Source organism: Pongo pygmaeus, chromosome 6 (assembly GCF_028885625.2).
Source record: "Pongo pygmaeus isolate AG05252 chromosome 6, NHGRI_mPonPyg2-v2.0_pri, whole genome shotgun sequence".
NCBI lineage: Eukaryota > Metazoa > Chordata > Mammalia > Primates > Hominidae > Pongo > Pongo pygmaeus.
The window spans coordinates 116,348,873-116,365,701 of NC_072379.2; the positions used below are offsets into that span (position 1 = coordinate 116,348,873).

General features: G+C 36.3%; 1 protein-coding gene across 1 annotated transcript in view; it reads left to right on the top strand.

The window, feature by feature from the left end:
- The window catches only part of CFTR (CF transmembrane conductance regulator), a 193,483-nt gene that overhangs the window by 153,534 nt on the left and 23,120 nt on the right, over positions 1-16,829 (top strand). Inside the window, exon 23 of the mRNA XM_054495543.1 lies at positions 13,194-13,349. Within this exon, the coding sequence (XP_054351518.1) occupies positions 13,194-13,349 (156 nt within the window). The remainder of the gene's footprint in view (positions 1-13,193; positions 13,350-16,829) is intronic.

Genomic DNA, 16,829 nt, shown 5'->3' on the forward strand with positions numbered 1-16,829 from the left:
CAACAAATTTAGTTTAAAGACCTCAGTCAGCTTTATTTTCTATTCTAGATTTGGACAATCCTTCATTTCACAAATTGGAATAAGTGTTCCAATAAGTTGAGCAAAGGAGCTTGGCTTTATAGACCCAAAAAAGGGTCCAAAGGAAGCAGGAACAAAGAACAAAAAGAGAATTGGTCATTTCAAAGTTACTTTTCTTGAAAGGTGGGGACAAGGAGACAGAATAATAGAAAAGTCACTGATTGGTTAACATTGGATTAAGAATTAAAACAGAGGGAACTTTACGACTGAAGTTTGAAACTGATCTGTTTGGGAAATCAGGCTGTCTTCTTTCTTGATTTCTTGGAAGGCCAGATAACAACTCAGTTTTGCTTTGGTGAACATGGGTGATTCCATTTTTACTTTTAGTCTGGTCTTTTGAGGCATCGTGAGAGTGCTTAATCTAAAACAATGACTTCCTATAATTTTTGTCTGACACATCCAAAGAGGGACTCTAATATTTATTGAGAGCTTATCATATCCTAAGCACTGTTTAAACACTTTTATTTGCTATTACATTTGATCTTATTATAACCCTAAAGGCAGATATGATTGCTTTTATTTTCCACAATGGAGGAAACTGAGGTTCAATTAAGTGAGTAAGGAAGCAGGGATCTTAAACTCAGATACCACTGCTCCTCTTTAAAGAAGGTGGAAGAACAGAAAACATGGGGCAGGGGAAGAGAGAAAGTTTCTGTCTCAGGAGATGATAATCTAAAAGGGGAAACGTAAGATCCACTGAAACCTGAGGCAGATTTATTGTGGCAATAACAAAGCTTAAGTTTCACAGAACTTCATTTGCCTGAGCCAACTTTGAAGGCCCTGTATCTAATTTTGTATTTATAATTCTATAATCTTTATTCTTGAAAAGAGCCCTCCCTCCAAATTTACAAGCTTTGGGCCCCCAAAATCCTTGAAATGCCCTTGAATCAGAGATATCCAGGTAAATGCTATGGGAATTCAGAGGAGGAAGCAGTTAGTATCAGTTGGCGGAGAGTTAGGCTATTAAGAGAAGGTTTTATACAGGAAGTGGCATTTAGAATGAAGCTTTGAGAATTGAGCTGTGTATTTGAACAAGTAGAGGTGGTGTTGCAGAATTTTGCTCCTTAGTTTAATGAAAAACCCAGGTTCTTGTCACATGATCCGGAAAATTTAGGCACACGGGTACATTGAAGCATGAGTAGAGCAGGATTTTATTGGGCAAAAAGGAAAAAAAAAGAAAAAAACTCAGCAAATCGAGATGGAGTCTTGCTCACAGATTGAATCCCAGGCCACCACACAGGAACTGAAGAGATCAGGCTTCTCCCCTGCATAAGGTGCAAATTCCCCATGGTTCCACCCACTTCCCCTTGGTGTGCATGTGGGGCTCCAGTCCACTGTGGGCATGCCCAGACAAGCCCTGGGCAGATTCCCTCACCTGTGGAAAAGCATCTGATGTAAACACTTGAGGGGTGGTTCGGAGATTCTCTGGGATCCTTTTTTTTTTCTCTGCCTAGGCATTTGGCTGTCTCAGTGGGTGGGAAAGGGTGCTCCAGGCAAAGGGCATAACATGAGGCAAGGGGCATGCATGGAAAACAGTGACTGGTTCAGTCAGGTTGGGGGATGCCAAAGGAAGTAATGGGAGACAAGATTGGAGCAAGATAGATAAGAGATTGTGGATTTTCTTTTCTTTTTTATCTATATAAATACAGAGACAGGGTCTCACTATGTTGCCCAGGCTGGTCTCAAATTCCTGGCCTCAAGTGATCCTCCCACCTCATCCTCCCAAAGTGCTAGGATTACAGGCATGAGGCACTGTGCCCAACCTCCAATTTTGGATTTTGAGAGCTAAAGCAATATAGTTGAAAACTCAGATAATCCAGGTAGATTTTGCTATTAGGTGCTATTTGGTTACTGGTACAGAGCTAAAACCCTTGCAATTTCCTAAGTGATAAGAGCTACAGGAGCATCTTTTGTTATGTTTCCCCCCCTAGTTCCTGAAATAGCTCTAGAGAAATAAAAGTGAATAACATCCTTTGTTATTCATATCAAGCCCCTATTAACCATACCCCAGTTTCTATTTATGAGGTGGCTTTTGGGAAGTCCCTAAAGACAGGAGTGGGGAAGGACTGGTTGCCAGGGGGATGGGTTGAAACTTTCAGCTTCCCCCCTTGACCTCCAGGGAGGGATGAGTGGCTGAAAATTGTGTACAATCAACAATGGCCAGTGATTTAATCAAACATGCCTATGTAATGAAGCCACCCGATAAGCCTTTACTGGAACTTTTTTGGAGAGCCTCCAGGCTGGTGAAGACATTGAGGTGCTCAGAAGGTGGTATTCCAGAGAGAGCACAGAATCTCTGTCCCCTTCCCACATACCTTTTGCTATGCATCTCTCCCATCTGGCTGTTCTTGAGTGGTATCCATTTATAATAAACTGGTAACCTAGTAAGTAAACTGTTTCCCTGAGTTCTGTGAGCCATTCTAGCAAATTATCAAACCGAAAGAGTTCATGGATATGTGCAATTTACAGATACACAGTCAGAGAAGCACAGATGACAATCTGGGCTTGCCATTGGCATTTGAAGTGTGTTGGAGGGCAGTCTTACAGGAATGAGCCCTTATCCTGTGGGGTCTATGCTAATAACAGACAGTTGTCAGCATTGCTTGGTGTCGAAAACCCGCATTGTTGGTGTCAGAAGTATTGTCAGTAGGATAGGGAAAACAGTTTAGTTTCTTTTTTTAGTGGTCTTTGGTCATCTTCAAGAGCAGGGCTTCTCAAAGTGTGGTCCTTGAACCAGCATCACCTGTACCACGTAAGAACTTATGAGAAATGTTCATTCTTGGGCCCCAACAAAGAATTAAAAATTCTGAGGGTGTGAACAGGGGTCTGAGTTTCAGCACAACTTCCAGACCGTGCTGATGCATTCTTGCCCAAGTATGAAAGCCCTCCCTTGTTTAAGAAGGCCATTAGGGCCAGGTATGGTGGCTCATGCTTCTAATCGAGCAGTTTGAGAGGACATAGTGGGAGGATCACTTGAGCCCAGGAGTTCTAGACAAGCCTGGGCAACATGGCAAAATGCTGTCTCCACAAAAATTACAAAAATTAGATGGGCGTGTGGTGTGTGCTTATAGGCCTAGCTACTTAGGAGACTGAGGCAGGACGATCACTTGAGCCCAGGAGATTAAGGCTGCAGTGAGCTGTGATGGCGCCACTACAGCCTGGATGACAGAGTGAGACGTTGTCTCAAAAAAAAAAAAAAAAAAAAAGGAAAAAGAAAAAAGAAAGGAAAATGAAAAAGAACGCCATTAGGTATAAAGAAGTGATGGTAAAAGACCAGTTGCAAAAGGTTAGGGAATGGGTGGTTACTGAAATAAGAAGCTATGTAGAACACTTGTGTTGGTGGCAGGAAGTAGAAAGCAAGAGCACTGCTCTGTGGGGGATGGTCATATCAAATGCAATATGGAGGCATTTGCCTGTGCACTGAGGAGAAAACTATCTTCTCCAAGATAGGTGGAAAGGAGATAAGTGGAGTTAAAGAGAACCTTTGAGCACAGAGTTGGGAAACTGAAGGTATTTGTGTTGTGCTGCCTCAATCTTTTAATTCAACTATAAGCTAAACCATGAAACTTGAGTAGTTTCAGTTATGTGACTTTTTTCTTCTCTTTTGGTACTGTGTTGGCTATTCTGGGTCTTTTGCCTCTCTTTATGTACTTAAGAATCAGTTTGCCAATGTATGCAAAATAACTGGCTGGGATTTTGATTGTGATTGGCTTGAATCTATAGATGGAGTTGGGAAGGACTGACATCTTGACAATGTTGAAGCTTCCTATCCGTCATCATGAAATATTTCTCCATTTATTTGATTCTTTGATTTCTTTTATCAGAATTTAGATTTCCTCATATAGTCTTTTTACATATTTTGTTATATTTTGTTCAAGTATTTCATTTTTGAGGAATGCCAATGTAAATGGTATTGTGATTTTAATTTCAAATTCTAATTTTTCATTGCTGTTATATAGGAAAATGATTGACTTTTTTGCGTATTAGCCTTATATCTTTCAACTTTGCTATAATCAATTATTGATAGTTTCAAAGTTTTTTTGTCAATTATTTTGAATCTTCTACATAGATGATCATCATCTGAACTTAGTTTTATTTCTTCCTTCCCAATCTGTATACCTTTTATCTCCTTTTCTTATTTCATTAGCTAGGACTTCCAGTATGATGTTGAAAGTAGTGGTGAGAGGGGATAGCTTGGTCTTGTTCTTGATCTTAGTGGGAAAACTTCAAGTTTCTTATCATTAAGTAGGATTTTAGCTGGAGGGTTTTTGTAGAAGTTTTTTTTTTTTTTTTTTTTTTTTTTTTTAAGTTGAAGAAGTCTCCTTCTATTTTTAGTTTGCTGATTTAGAAAAAAAAAAAAGAATCAGGAATGGGTGTTAAATTTTGTGAAATGCTTTTCTACAACTATTGATTTGAGCACTTTATTTTTCTTCTTTAGCCTGTTGATGTGAAGTACATTAATTGATTTTTGAATGCTGAATCAACCTTTTATACCTGAGATTAATCCCATTTGGTTGTGGTATATAATTATTTGTATACATGTTGAATTCAATTTGCTAATACTTTTTGAGAATTTTTGCATTGGTGTTCATGAAAAAATATTGGTGTGTAGTTTTTTGTGACATCTTTATCTGCTTATGGTTTTAAGTTAATGCTGGCCTCATAGCATGAGTTAGGAAATATTTCCTCTGCTTTTACATTTGAGAAGAGATTGCAGAGAACTGGTAAAATTTCTACTTTAAATATTTTGCGGAATTCAGCAGTGAACCCATCTGGACCTGGTGCTTTCTGTTTTGGAAGGTCATTAATTATTTTAAAATAGATATAGGCCTATTCAGATTACCTATTTTTTCTCGTGCGAGTTTTAGCAGATTGTCTTTCAAGGAATTGGTCTATTTCATTTAGGTTATCAAATATGTCGACATAGAGTTATTCATAGTATTCTTTTATTATCCTTTTAATGTTCAAGGGATCTGTAGTGATGTCCCCTTTTTCGTTTTATTGATATTAGCAATTTGTGTCACATCTGTTATTTTGCTTTGTTAGCCAGGCTAGAGATATCTCTATTTTTGATGTTTTTGATGAACCAACTTTTTGTTTTATTGATTTTCTCTGTTGATTTCGTGATTTCAATTTCATGATTTTAAAATTATGCTTACATTTGATTTAATTTGATCTTCTTTTGCTAGTTACCCAAGGTGGAAGCTTATATTATTAAGATCCTTTTGCATTCTTATGCATTCAATGATGTAAATTTCCCTCTAAGCACTGCTTTTTCTGCATTTCACAAATATTCATGAGTTGTATTTTCATGTTCATTTAGTTTGAAATATTTTTAAATTTCTCTTGATATTTCTCTTTTGACCCACGTGTTACTTAGAAGTGTGTTGTTTAATCACCATTTTAAAAAATTTTCTAGCTATCTTTCTGTTATTGATTTCTAGTTTAATTCCATTGTGGTCTGAGAGCATATATTGTATAATTTTAATTTTTATAAAATTTGTTAAGGTGTGATTTATGGCCCAGAATGTGGTCTATCTTGGTGAATGTTCCATGTAAGCTTTGGAAGACTGTGTATTCTGCTATTTTTGAATGAGGTAGTCTATAGACATCAATTATGTCCAGTTGATTGATGGTGCTGTTGAATTCAGCTATGTCCTTACTGATTTTCCACCTGCTGGATCTGTCCATTCTTTGTAGAGGGACACTGAAGTCTCCAACTCTAGTAGTGAATATTCTATTTCTTCTTACAGTTTTATCAACTTCTGCTTCATGTCTTTTGATACTTTGTTGCTAGAAACATACACATGAAGAATTGGTGTGTCTTTTGGAGAGTGACCCATTTATCCTCATATAATGCTCCTCGTTATTTCCTTGCCCTGATGTCGGTTCTCTCTGAAAGAAATACAGCCTCTCCAGATCTCTTTTGGTTGGTGTTAAAATGACTTAACTTTCTTTATCCCCCTTACTTTTAGTTTATATGTGGTTTTAAATTTAAAGTGGGTTTCTTGTAGACAACAAATAGTTCAGAGTTGTTTTTCGATCCACTCTGACAATCTTTGTCTTTTAATTGGTGTATTTGGACTATTGATATTTTAAGTGATTATTGATATAGTTAGATAAACATCTACTATATTTATTACTGTTTTTTGTCTGTTACACTACTTCTTCTTTGTTCATATTTTTATTGTCTACTCTTTTTCTTTCCATTGTGGTTTTAATTGAGCATTTTATATGTTTCCATTTTCTTTTCTTAGCATAGTAATTCTTCTTTAAAAAAACATTTTTTAGTGGTTGCCCCTAGAGTTTGCAATATACATTTACAACTAATCTAAGTCCATTTTCAAATAATACTAAATAATTTCATGTGTAGTGCAAGTACCTTTTAATAATAAAACACTCCCAGTTCCACCTTCCAGTCTCTTGTATTATAGCTATAATTTAGTTCACTTACATATATGTGTATACCTAAGTATATACATTATCATATCTATGATTGAATATATTGATGAAATTATTTTGAAAAAACTGTGATCTGTTAAATCAATTAAGAGTAAGAAAAATAGAAGTTCTAATTTTATTATAAAATGAAATACCTTCATTTATTCATTCTCTAATACACTTTCTTTATGTAGATCCAAGTTTCTGACCTGTATAATTTTCCTTTTCTCTCTTCAGCTTCTTTGAACTTTTCTTACCAGCCAGACCTACTGACAACAATTTTCCCCAATTTTTGTTTGTCTGATAGAGACTTTATTTCTTCTTGACTTTTGAAGAATAATTCCACAGGGCACAGAACTCTAGATTGGTGATTTTTTTCCTCTCAAACCCTTAAATATTTCATTCCACTGTCTTCTTGCTTGCATTGTTTCTGAGAAGTTAGATATAATTCTTATCTTTGCCTTTCTGTAGGTAAGATGTTTTTTCCTCTGGCTTCTATCAAGATTTTTTCTTTATGAACATGATATGCCTTTCTTTTTGAACATGATATACCTTTCTTTTTGAATGTGATATGCCTATGTATCGGATTTTTTTTTGGCATTATTCTGCTTGGTTTTCTCAGAGTTTCTTGGATATGTGGTATGGTATCTGACACTAATTTGGAAAAATTCTCAGTCATTATTGCTTCAAATATTTCTTCCGTTCTTTTTTTTCCTTTATTCTCCTTCTGGTATTCCCATTACATGTATGTTGCCCTTTTTGTAGTCATCCCGCTGTTTTGGATATTCTGTTTTTTTCAGTTTTTTTTCCCCTTGCATTTCAGTGTTGGAAGTTTCTATTGACAAATTCTCAAGCTCAGAGATTCTTTCCTCAGCTGTGTTCAGTCTACCAATGAGTCCATCAAAGGCATTTTACATTTTTATTACAGAATTTTTGACCTATAGAATTTCTTTTGATTCCGTCTTTGAATCTCCATTTCTCTTCTGCTTTTCATCTGTTCTTGCATGTTGCCTACTTTTTCCATGAAAACCTTTAGCTTTTTTTTTTTTTTTTTGAGATGGAGTCTCACTGTTGCCCAGGCTGGAGTGCAGTGGTGTGATCTTGGCTCGCTGCAACCTCTGCCTCTCGGGTTCAAGTGATTCTCCTGCCTCAGCCTCCCAAGTAGCTGGGATTACAGGTGCCTGCCACCATGCCTGGGTAATTTTTGTATTTTTAGTAGAGATGGGGTTTCATCATGTTGTCCAGGCTGGTCTCAAACTCCTAACCTCAAGTGATCTGCCCACCTTAGCCTCCCAAAGTGCTAGGATTATAGGTGTGAGCCACCATGCCCTGCCTTTAGCATGTTAATCATAGTTGTTTTAAATTCCTGATCTGTTAATTCCAACATCCCTGTCATATCTGACTGTGGTTCTGATGCTTGCTCTGTGTTTTCAAATGGTGTTTTTTTTTTGCGTTTTAGTAAGCCTTGTAATTTTTTATTGAAAGGTGGACATGATGTGCTGGGTAAAAGAAACTGTAGTAAATAGGACTTTAGCAATGTAGTGGTAGGTGTAGCAGAGGGTGAGGGAAGTATTCTATAGTCCTATGATTAGGTTTTAGTCTTTTAGTGAGCCTGTGCCCCTGCAGCTTAGAAGCACTTGTGAAGTGTTTTTTCACCTCTTTCGGTGGGACATAGTGACTAGTGTGAGCGGGAGTTGAGTATTTCCCTTCCCCTAGGTCAGTTAGGCTCTGAAAAAACCCTGATAGGTTAGGCATGGTAAAATAGTCTCTTTTGAGGGCAGGCCTTGTTATAAGAATAGAATGCTCTGGGGCCAGGTGCGGTGGCTCACGCCTGTAATCCCAGCACTTTGGGAGGCTGAGGCAGGTTGATCACCTGAGGTCAGGAGTTCGAGACCAGCCTGGCCAACATGGCGAAACCCCGTCTCTACTAAAAATACAAAAATCAGCCAGGTGTGGTGGCAAACACCTGTAATCCCAGCTACTCAGGAGGCTGAGGCAGGAGAACTGCTTGAACCCAGTAAGTGGAGGTTGCAGTGACCCAAGTTTGTGCCACTGCAGTCTAGCCTGGGTGGCAGAGCAAGACTCCATCTCAAAAAAACAAACAAACAAAAAAAGAATGCTCCGGCATATTTCAAAATAGTTACTTTTCCCTTTTTTTTCTCTGATCTTCACTGTGAGAACCTGGTAAGCATCCTACAGGCAAAATTCATAAAAGTATAGAAGTCCCCCAGTGACTTGGACCCACTTGGAATTTTCTTGCTCTCACATCATGCACACTGAATCTCCAGCAATTTTTCACTTACAGTTTAGGTTTTCCTACCCTAGTACTGGTTCTCTCAGAGGTTTCTGCTTATTGGTTTCTGTTCTGTAAGTTGTGATTCTCTGTACCTACTTGCCTGTGTCCCATTTTGGGGGGCAGTGGTTTGCCCTGTGACCTCACTTCTCTGACAGATCTAAGAAAAGTTGTTGATTTTTCAGAGTGCTCTGCTTTTTACTTGTTGTTACGATGAAGCCAACCACTTACAGAATTTCTACAAACCAGATCAGAATCTGGAAGTCCTGTTTTTTAATTTTTTATCCCTTTGTTTAGCATGTTACCTATCTTAATACATTTCAAATAAGTGTATGCATAGCTTATATCTACTTCTAGGTTATATGCTTCCTTAGAATAGGAATTGATTCTTAAAATGTTATTCTGCTCACGCTGTAATTCCAGCACTTTGGGAGGACAAGGCAGGCGGATCACTTGTGGTCAGGAGTTCAAGACAAGCCTGGTCAACATGGTAAAACCCTGTCCCTGCTAAAAATACAAAAATTAGCTAGGCATGGTGGTGGCCGTCTGTAATCCCAGCTACTAGGGAAGCTAAGGCATGAGAATCACTTGAACCTGGGAGGTGGAGGTTGCAATGAGTTGAGATTGCGCCACTGCACTCCAGCCTGGGCAAGAAGAGCAAAACTCCATCTCAAAAATAAATAAATAAATAAATAAATAAACAAACAAATAATAAAAATAATAAAATAAAATAAAATAAAAATGTTATTCTGAGCAGTCTCTGAAGAATATAAATTCTACTGCCTTGCCTTTAGAACTTATAACAGCATCTTGCAAACTATCACAAGATGCTCCAAACATAGTTCTTATGTGCTGAATTAAGAAGTCGACTCAAATTTAGTATACTAGTAATATTTTTGGATATCCCAAAACACTGCCAGCTCAGCTTTAGGCTGCTCTTCTTGGGGGGATAAAAAAGCAGTTGAAATTTAGGACTCAAGTGGGCATCTAGTTTAATTTTTAATGGATTTCTATGTTGTTGGTTATGGTGAAGAGGTGAAAAGAATAAATATTCTGTGCAGAAAAATTATTCAGTCTTCATGTGAAAACACTTTACCCATAGCAATTACTTTATGGAAAAGATGTGGTATTACTTTCTTTGCTCTTAACTGAGGCCTTTAATTTAAAGAACGTATAATTTACAAGTTTTTATTATCAATGCATGAAAAATGTAGCAGCTATTTCACAACCTTTACTTTTAAAATCTATTTTTCTTTTTAATCTCAAATAGTTTTTTCTTAAAATCTTTTGACTTTTTATCTAAACTGTAATAGCCAGAGCACCTTCCCACAACTAGAATATCTCATCCTTTTTGTCTTTTTTTTTCCTCTCAAAATGCCTACTGGGAACTTAATTTGGAGTCGGATTCTTCATGATAAATCTGGACTTAATCAAAATTCCTCAGATGGTATATTGTATATATCACAGTACTGGACAGTCCTCTGATTAAATAGATATTTGATAGTACTTCAAGGTCTATACTTTTGGATGAACTTAACTGCTTTCTCCATTTGTAGTCTCTTCAAAATACAGAAATGCCAGAAATAATTTATAAGAATATCAAGGATTCAAATCATATCAGCACAAACACCTAAATACTTGTTTGCTTTGTTAAACACATATCCCATTTTCTACCTTGATAAAATTGGTGTAAAGTAGTTGAATCATTCAGTGGGTATAAGCAGCATATTCTCAATACTATGTTTCATTAATAATTAATAGAGGTATATGAACACATAAAAGATTCAATTATAATCACCTTGTGGATCTAAATTTCAGTTGACTTGTCATCTTGATTTCTGGAGACCACAATGAAATGTGGTAATGAAAAATAATTACAAGAGTCTTCCATCTGTTGCAGTATTAAAATGGCGAGTAAGACACCCTGAAAGGAATGTTCTATTCATGGTACAATGCAATTACAGCTAGCACCAAATTCAACACTGTTTAACTTTCAACATATTATTTTGATTTATCTTGATCCAACATTCTCAGGAAGGAGGTGCACTGAAGTTATTAGAAAACACTGACTTAGATTTAGGGTATGTCTTAAAAGCTTATTTGCGGGAAGTACTCTAGCCTTATTCAACAGATCACTGAGAAGCCTGGAAAAACAAATCCCGGAAACTAATTATTATGTGCCAATTATATAAACAAGAAGACTTTGTTGGGTACAAACCAGTGATTCCTTGCCTTCGAAAAATGTGTCAGATATCATGCATTACCAGCAGTTCAATGATATAAGGAAACCAGAGTAATAGCTAAAACCTTTAAAGCTAAACCAAAGATTTATAAATTGCCTCTTCATCCAGTCTTTCTCAACCTAAAAACTGAGTTCTCTAAAAATTTTAGTATTTGTTTCTGAAGAAAAGGGAACATGGACATTTATCTAATCCTCATTAGAAACCTGACTAATGATAACAAGGATTTAGACCTCAAGCACTTCTTACCAAAATTCTTGATATGACCTTATAGCAAATTACTTTCACCTATTGAACTTTCCTTTCTTTTATTCCCCTGCACATCACCTGCACTGGGCATATTCAGGTTGCTTATACAACATTTTACTATTGTGTTAGAAAAATCATGACACATGATGAATGTATTTGTGCAACATGGGCTGATTCATAAATGAAAATGTGCATTGAAATTCTACAATATTTTAAAATTAGGAGTTTATCTAGCAATTGAACAAAATTGATTAAATCCATTATTTGTTAGATCAGCTAAATTACATAAGTTCATTCATCTGCTCATAAATCCATCCATTCTTCCATCTGGCTGTCCCTTAGTCAATTCAAATAAATATTTATGGGGCACTTTGGGTAAGCCAGGTGCTAAGAATTCAATGCAAAACAAGATAGACTCCCCTGTCCTTGTTGAACTTATATTTTTGGTACAAACAAAAGCAATAATCAAGAAAAAATTAAAAAGTACTGATTGTGATTAATACTAAGAAGAAACTCAACAGGGTATTGAACTTAACATTTGATTGATCTGGTTTTCTCAGTTGTCTGAGAACAAACATTTGTGAAAATCTAATTGTAGAGTTCTTATGATGGATAGGGGGTCAACTGTGTCATTATTGCTTATCAGCTTATCCCAAAGACCTAGTTTATTACCAGATTGCAAATAGCGTTCAATAAGGGTTGTTATGTACTCTAAATATTTATTGTGGTCCCTTCACTGGTTCTGGTTTACAAACTTACTTGTCTATGATGACATAGTATAGAAAGTGAGAGTGAATATTTAGAAGTTTGTTTTTATGATATATTTTTAAAGTATTGATATGTAGTGAATTAGAAATTTAAAAAGAAAACAAAACTGTCCTTCACTACGGATTGAAAAGCATTACACTAAAAGACCATTTGCTCAGTTATAGTGTATAAAGGCCAAATGACTTAAAAAAAAAAAAAAGAAACTATGTAATGAGAAGGAAACAACCATTTACTCAGTGCCACTAACTGTCAGCCAGTTTTTTCAGTGGTCAGTTAATGACTGCAGTAGTGTTCTACCTTGCTCAAAGCACCCTCCTCAAGTTCTGGCATCTAAGCTGACATCAGAACACAGAGTTGGGGCTCTCCGTGGGCCACCTCTAGCACTTGATCTCCTCATGCAGTGCATGGTGCTCTCACATCTATGCTATGTTCTTATGGTCTTTAGGTAACAAGAATAATTTTCTTTCTTTTCCTTAAAATACATTTTGCTTCCTGAAATTCACTTCTCGCCAATCCAGGTGAATGTCAGAATGCGATTTGACAACTGTCCAAAGTACTCATTCACTGAGGAGTGGTAAGGCCTTCGCCCAACCTGCCTTCTCTGGGAATATACTGCTGCCTGAACATATCATTGTTTATTGCCAGGCTTGAACTTGACCAAATTAATTTATTAGGGTCAACATCTAAATATTAGAACTATTTCAGATTAATTTTTAAGTTGTGTCCACTTTGGGTACTAGACCAAATTGCAGGTCTCTGCTTCTGGCTTGAGCCTATGTTTAGAGATGATGTGCATGAAGACACCCTTTGCTTTTCCTTTATGAAAAATGGGCATTTTCAATCTTTTTGTCATTAGTAAAGGTCAGTGATAAAGGAAGTCTGCATCAGGGGTCCAATTCCTTATGGCCAGTTTTTCTATTCTGTTCCAAGGTTGTTTGTCTCCATATATCAACACTGGTCAGGACTGAAAAGTGTGCAACAAGGTTTGAATGAATAAGTGAAAATCTTCCACTGGTGACAGGATAAAATATTCCAATGGTTTTTATTGAAGTACAATACTGAATTACATTTATGGCATGGTATCTATATGTCACAGGAGTGATCCCATCAGTTTTACCTTATAGGTGGGCCTCTTGGGAAGAACTGGATCGGGGAAGAGTACTTTGTTATCAGCTTTTTTGAGACTACTGAACACTGAAGGAGAAATCCAGATCGATGGTGTGTCTTGGGATTCAATAACTTTGCAACAGTGGAGGAAAGCCTTTGGAGTGATACCGCAGGTGAGCAAAAGGACTTAGCCAGAAAAAAGGCAACTAAATTATATTTTTTTACTGCTATTTGATACTTGTACTCAAGAAATTCACATTACTCTGCAAAATATATTTGTTATGCATTGCTGTCTTTTTTCTCCAATGCAGTTTTCTCATAGGCAGAAAAGATGTTTCTGAAAGTTTGGAATTCTCAAATTCTGGTTATTGAAATGTTCATAGCTTTGACAGTGTTTTTCAGAAGACCAAATTTACAGTGGGAGCCTTGGGCTTTTGTTTTTTAACAGCTCTTTTTTGTTCCTGCTTCAGTGGCCTGACCTCCAAGTTAGCAATCGCCAGGTTGAGAAATGCTTTGCAAGACATAAAAGATGCTCCTGAAATAACAAACACTTGGAATCATGAGGTAGTGGAATTGAAAATAGAAAGTGTAATGATTGTTTTTTGTTCTTTGGATGGGACGAACCATGTCAGATTAGTCTGTAGCTATTTTTTTTTTTAATGTCACTCTGATTTGGGTCACAAAGGATCTCCTAGCCTCATTGCCTTAGTATCATTCTATGAATTAGAATGTGTTACTGTGTAAGAGCACTTCTTGTATATGAGAGAAATAGCAACAGTTCCATTTAAAGTGATATAAATGGAAACCAAGAAATGTCTTTACTGGGACCAAATCTGGACAGCATTTACTGTATTTTTGCTGGTATTTTCTCTAGTCTTTCCGGGTATATTCACGTTTAATGATCACTTTTCTCCCTTTGTGATCCATTCCACTACCATAGTACTTTCTAATACTACTCTACTTTTTACACAAAATTAAAATGCCAGGAGCATCTCCAGGTAGACTGACTATAAATCTAGACTGAAAAAAAGCTTGTACTTCTTAACGATTACCTTGTGGAACATTTGCTCCTTTCAACTAATGAGGCACTAAATATTGTAACTGCTCAACTGGTGCTTTTAATTTATTTGTCTAGACTTTGTCATGTTGCCAGAAGCTTTATCCTGGTTGGAGTTTTGAAAACAGTATTGTTTCTTCAGAAAGAAAAAAGGGATTGTCAGATGATCTAAAAATAAAGAAACACTGGAAATACAAGTATCCCAAGGTGATAGCATAGGCAAAATAAAAATGTTGAAAAGCGAAAAAGAACTGGTTGATAGAGAAGTGTTGTTATTCAGTAGAACCTAAGTCTTCTGGTCCCATTTTTAATGAAAAATAGTGAATTTTTTGGTTTTTGTTGTTCTTGTTCACACAAATCTGCCCATTAGAATAAGCCAAGCCCTAAAAATTAATTTCAGTTTCACTGGGAATCCTTTAGTTTGTCTACTATGTAGTAGGGAGGTTTTGTTTTATTGCATGTTTGACTTAGGAACGTACATATGCAAGACATGGAGGAAAACCGAGTGGGCCAGAGTTTTGAAAATTCTTTATCTTTTCTTTCTGCCAAAGTGAGTCTCCCAAGTTTGTCTTTTTTTTTTTTTCATTTCCACTCTTCTATGGTTTCTAGCATTATATAAACCAAACAAAGAAAATACATTCAGAGATTCCTTCCGAAATGCTGGATGATCTTGATATAGATGCTTCTCATATATGTGTTTATGATGCTGGTTTCTGGGGCTGTCTCTCAGTATCACAAAGATGTCTGTAAACAGAATATGCTATTTCTTCTTTGTGACAAATTTTGAACATTATGTGAATGTCCAAGAAAGAGCAAAAGAGGGCAAACTTCTCATATATTTTTGATGTCAAAACCAAGAGATGCTTTTATTTTCCTAACTTTTCTTTGAAAGTTCAAATTAAGTAATTTTATCCTGTCCTAAAGTTTAAACTTTAAAAAGAAAAAAAAAAGAAGGAAGAAGGAATTAAAAATCCAAAGAAAATCATGTTTGTTTGCTTTTCCATTTTTTTCTTCCTTCCAACTCCGAGACTTTGCAAGGGCATAGTTCTGAAGATCTCTGACACTGAGACATTAGAGATCTCTGTATCAATGGGTCATTTGTTTTCAGACATATGAAACAGGAACTTTGAACAAGAAATTTCCCCTCTTTTTCTCATAGTGATCCTGAGACATCAGCTGTGGAATCACAACATGTCATTAGTTTTGGCAGGTCCTTGCAGGTGTTTTGTTTTGTTTTATTAATGTTCTTCCCTCCTGTAGCTAGACAGCAATCTTGGAGAATGTGCCAGCTTGGAAGACTATTGTGTAAATTTCAAGGTGGAGCCTCCTTTAATTTGTTCTGTGTTACCTGTGAGCTGTGAGGTCGTGAAGAGGAGACAATGAGGCTAATCATGAGAGCCCCATTGGTTTAGGCAATTAGAACAACAAGATCTAAAATGGTTTATTAACCTTGAATTGTGTTAAGCACTTAATTCATAAAAAACAGAAAAAATATTTTTAAGTGTATTTCTAAAGCTTCAGTTACAAGTTTGAAAGGTGACAAACTATTCTGAGGAAATGATTAGGCCTATTCTTGCAACGAGTCTTTATGATCTGAAAAGAATCTATGTCCACACATAACTCCCACCTCAAAGTTGGGGCATCTTTTGCTCTGGGAGATATCAAATGCAATCAAAACATGTGTTTGTAGATTTGAATGATGATTCAGCAGTATAGCAGTTCTCAGTCATTTTATAATAATTAACAACTTAATAATTAATTATTAAGCTCCTACATGCTTAACATTGTAAGTATGATAGCTTCTGTGGTTACATAAAAGGTATACATAGCACTTGTCCTTGATCTGTCACAGTGAGGTCTCAATCCAACCTATGAGCTTCAAATGAAAAGTTCAAAATTACACTCATTGTCATAAGTCAGAGATCAAAGGAAGAAAGGATTTAACCAAAATGATAAATTAAATATAGGTGATTAAATATAGTCATGGGTCAAAGCATGGGCTAGTTAGGGAGTGTGATGTGGGTAATTATGAAAGGCCAGCTCCCAAGCCCTGTTGTTGCTACTCCCCCACGTCAGTGATCCTTCCTTTTTTTCTACTCCTACTGCAGTGCCTTCCTCATCTCTTCCCTTGCATCCCTCCATTATATGAGTCACACAAATTAGACTTTTCAAAGCAACATTAACATTGTGTGAATTTGGGGTTTTTGACTAATCCCAGCATTCTACCCCCACATTCCAGTCCCACATGGGATTTAGAGCCTTGTTTATAAACCTGGCACTTCTAATATATCTTATATTAGAGTAATCCTTGTATTTGTTTAATTTCCACTTAGCATTGTAAATACTTGCAGGTATCCTAGTTAAGAAAGCAAGGTTTAAACACAAAATCATCACCGATTAAAGCAGGCTAGATAAAGAATGTAATAGAAATGCTAGATAAAACATAGATTTTTTTCTTACTAATTTTTCTGTCCCTTATAGAGTGCATAACACAATAACTTGCTGATAAGAATTCAATATACGTTGTTTTGTGCTGAATCACTAAATGCTTGATTTCTTTAACAAGAGATTGTGGTTCCATCAGTATCTGGATTTT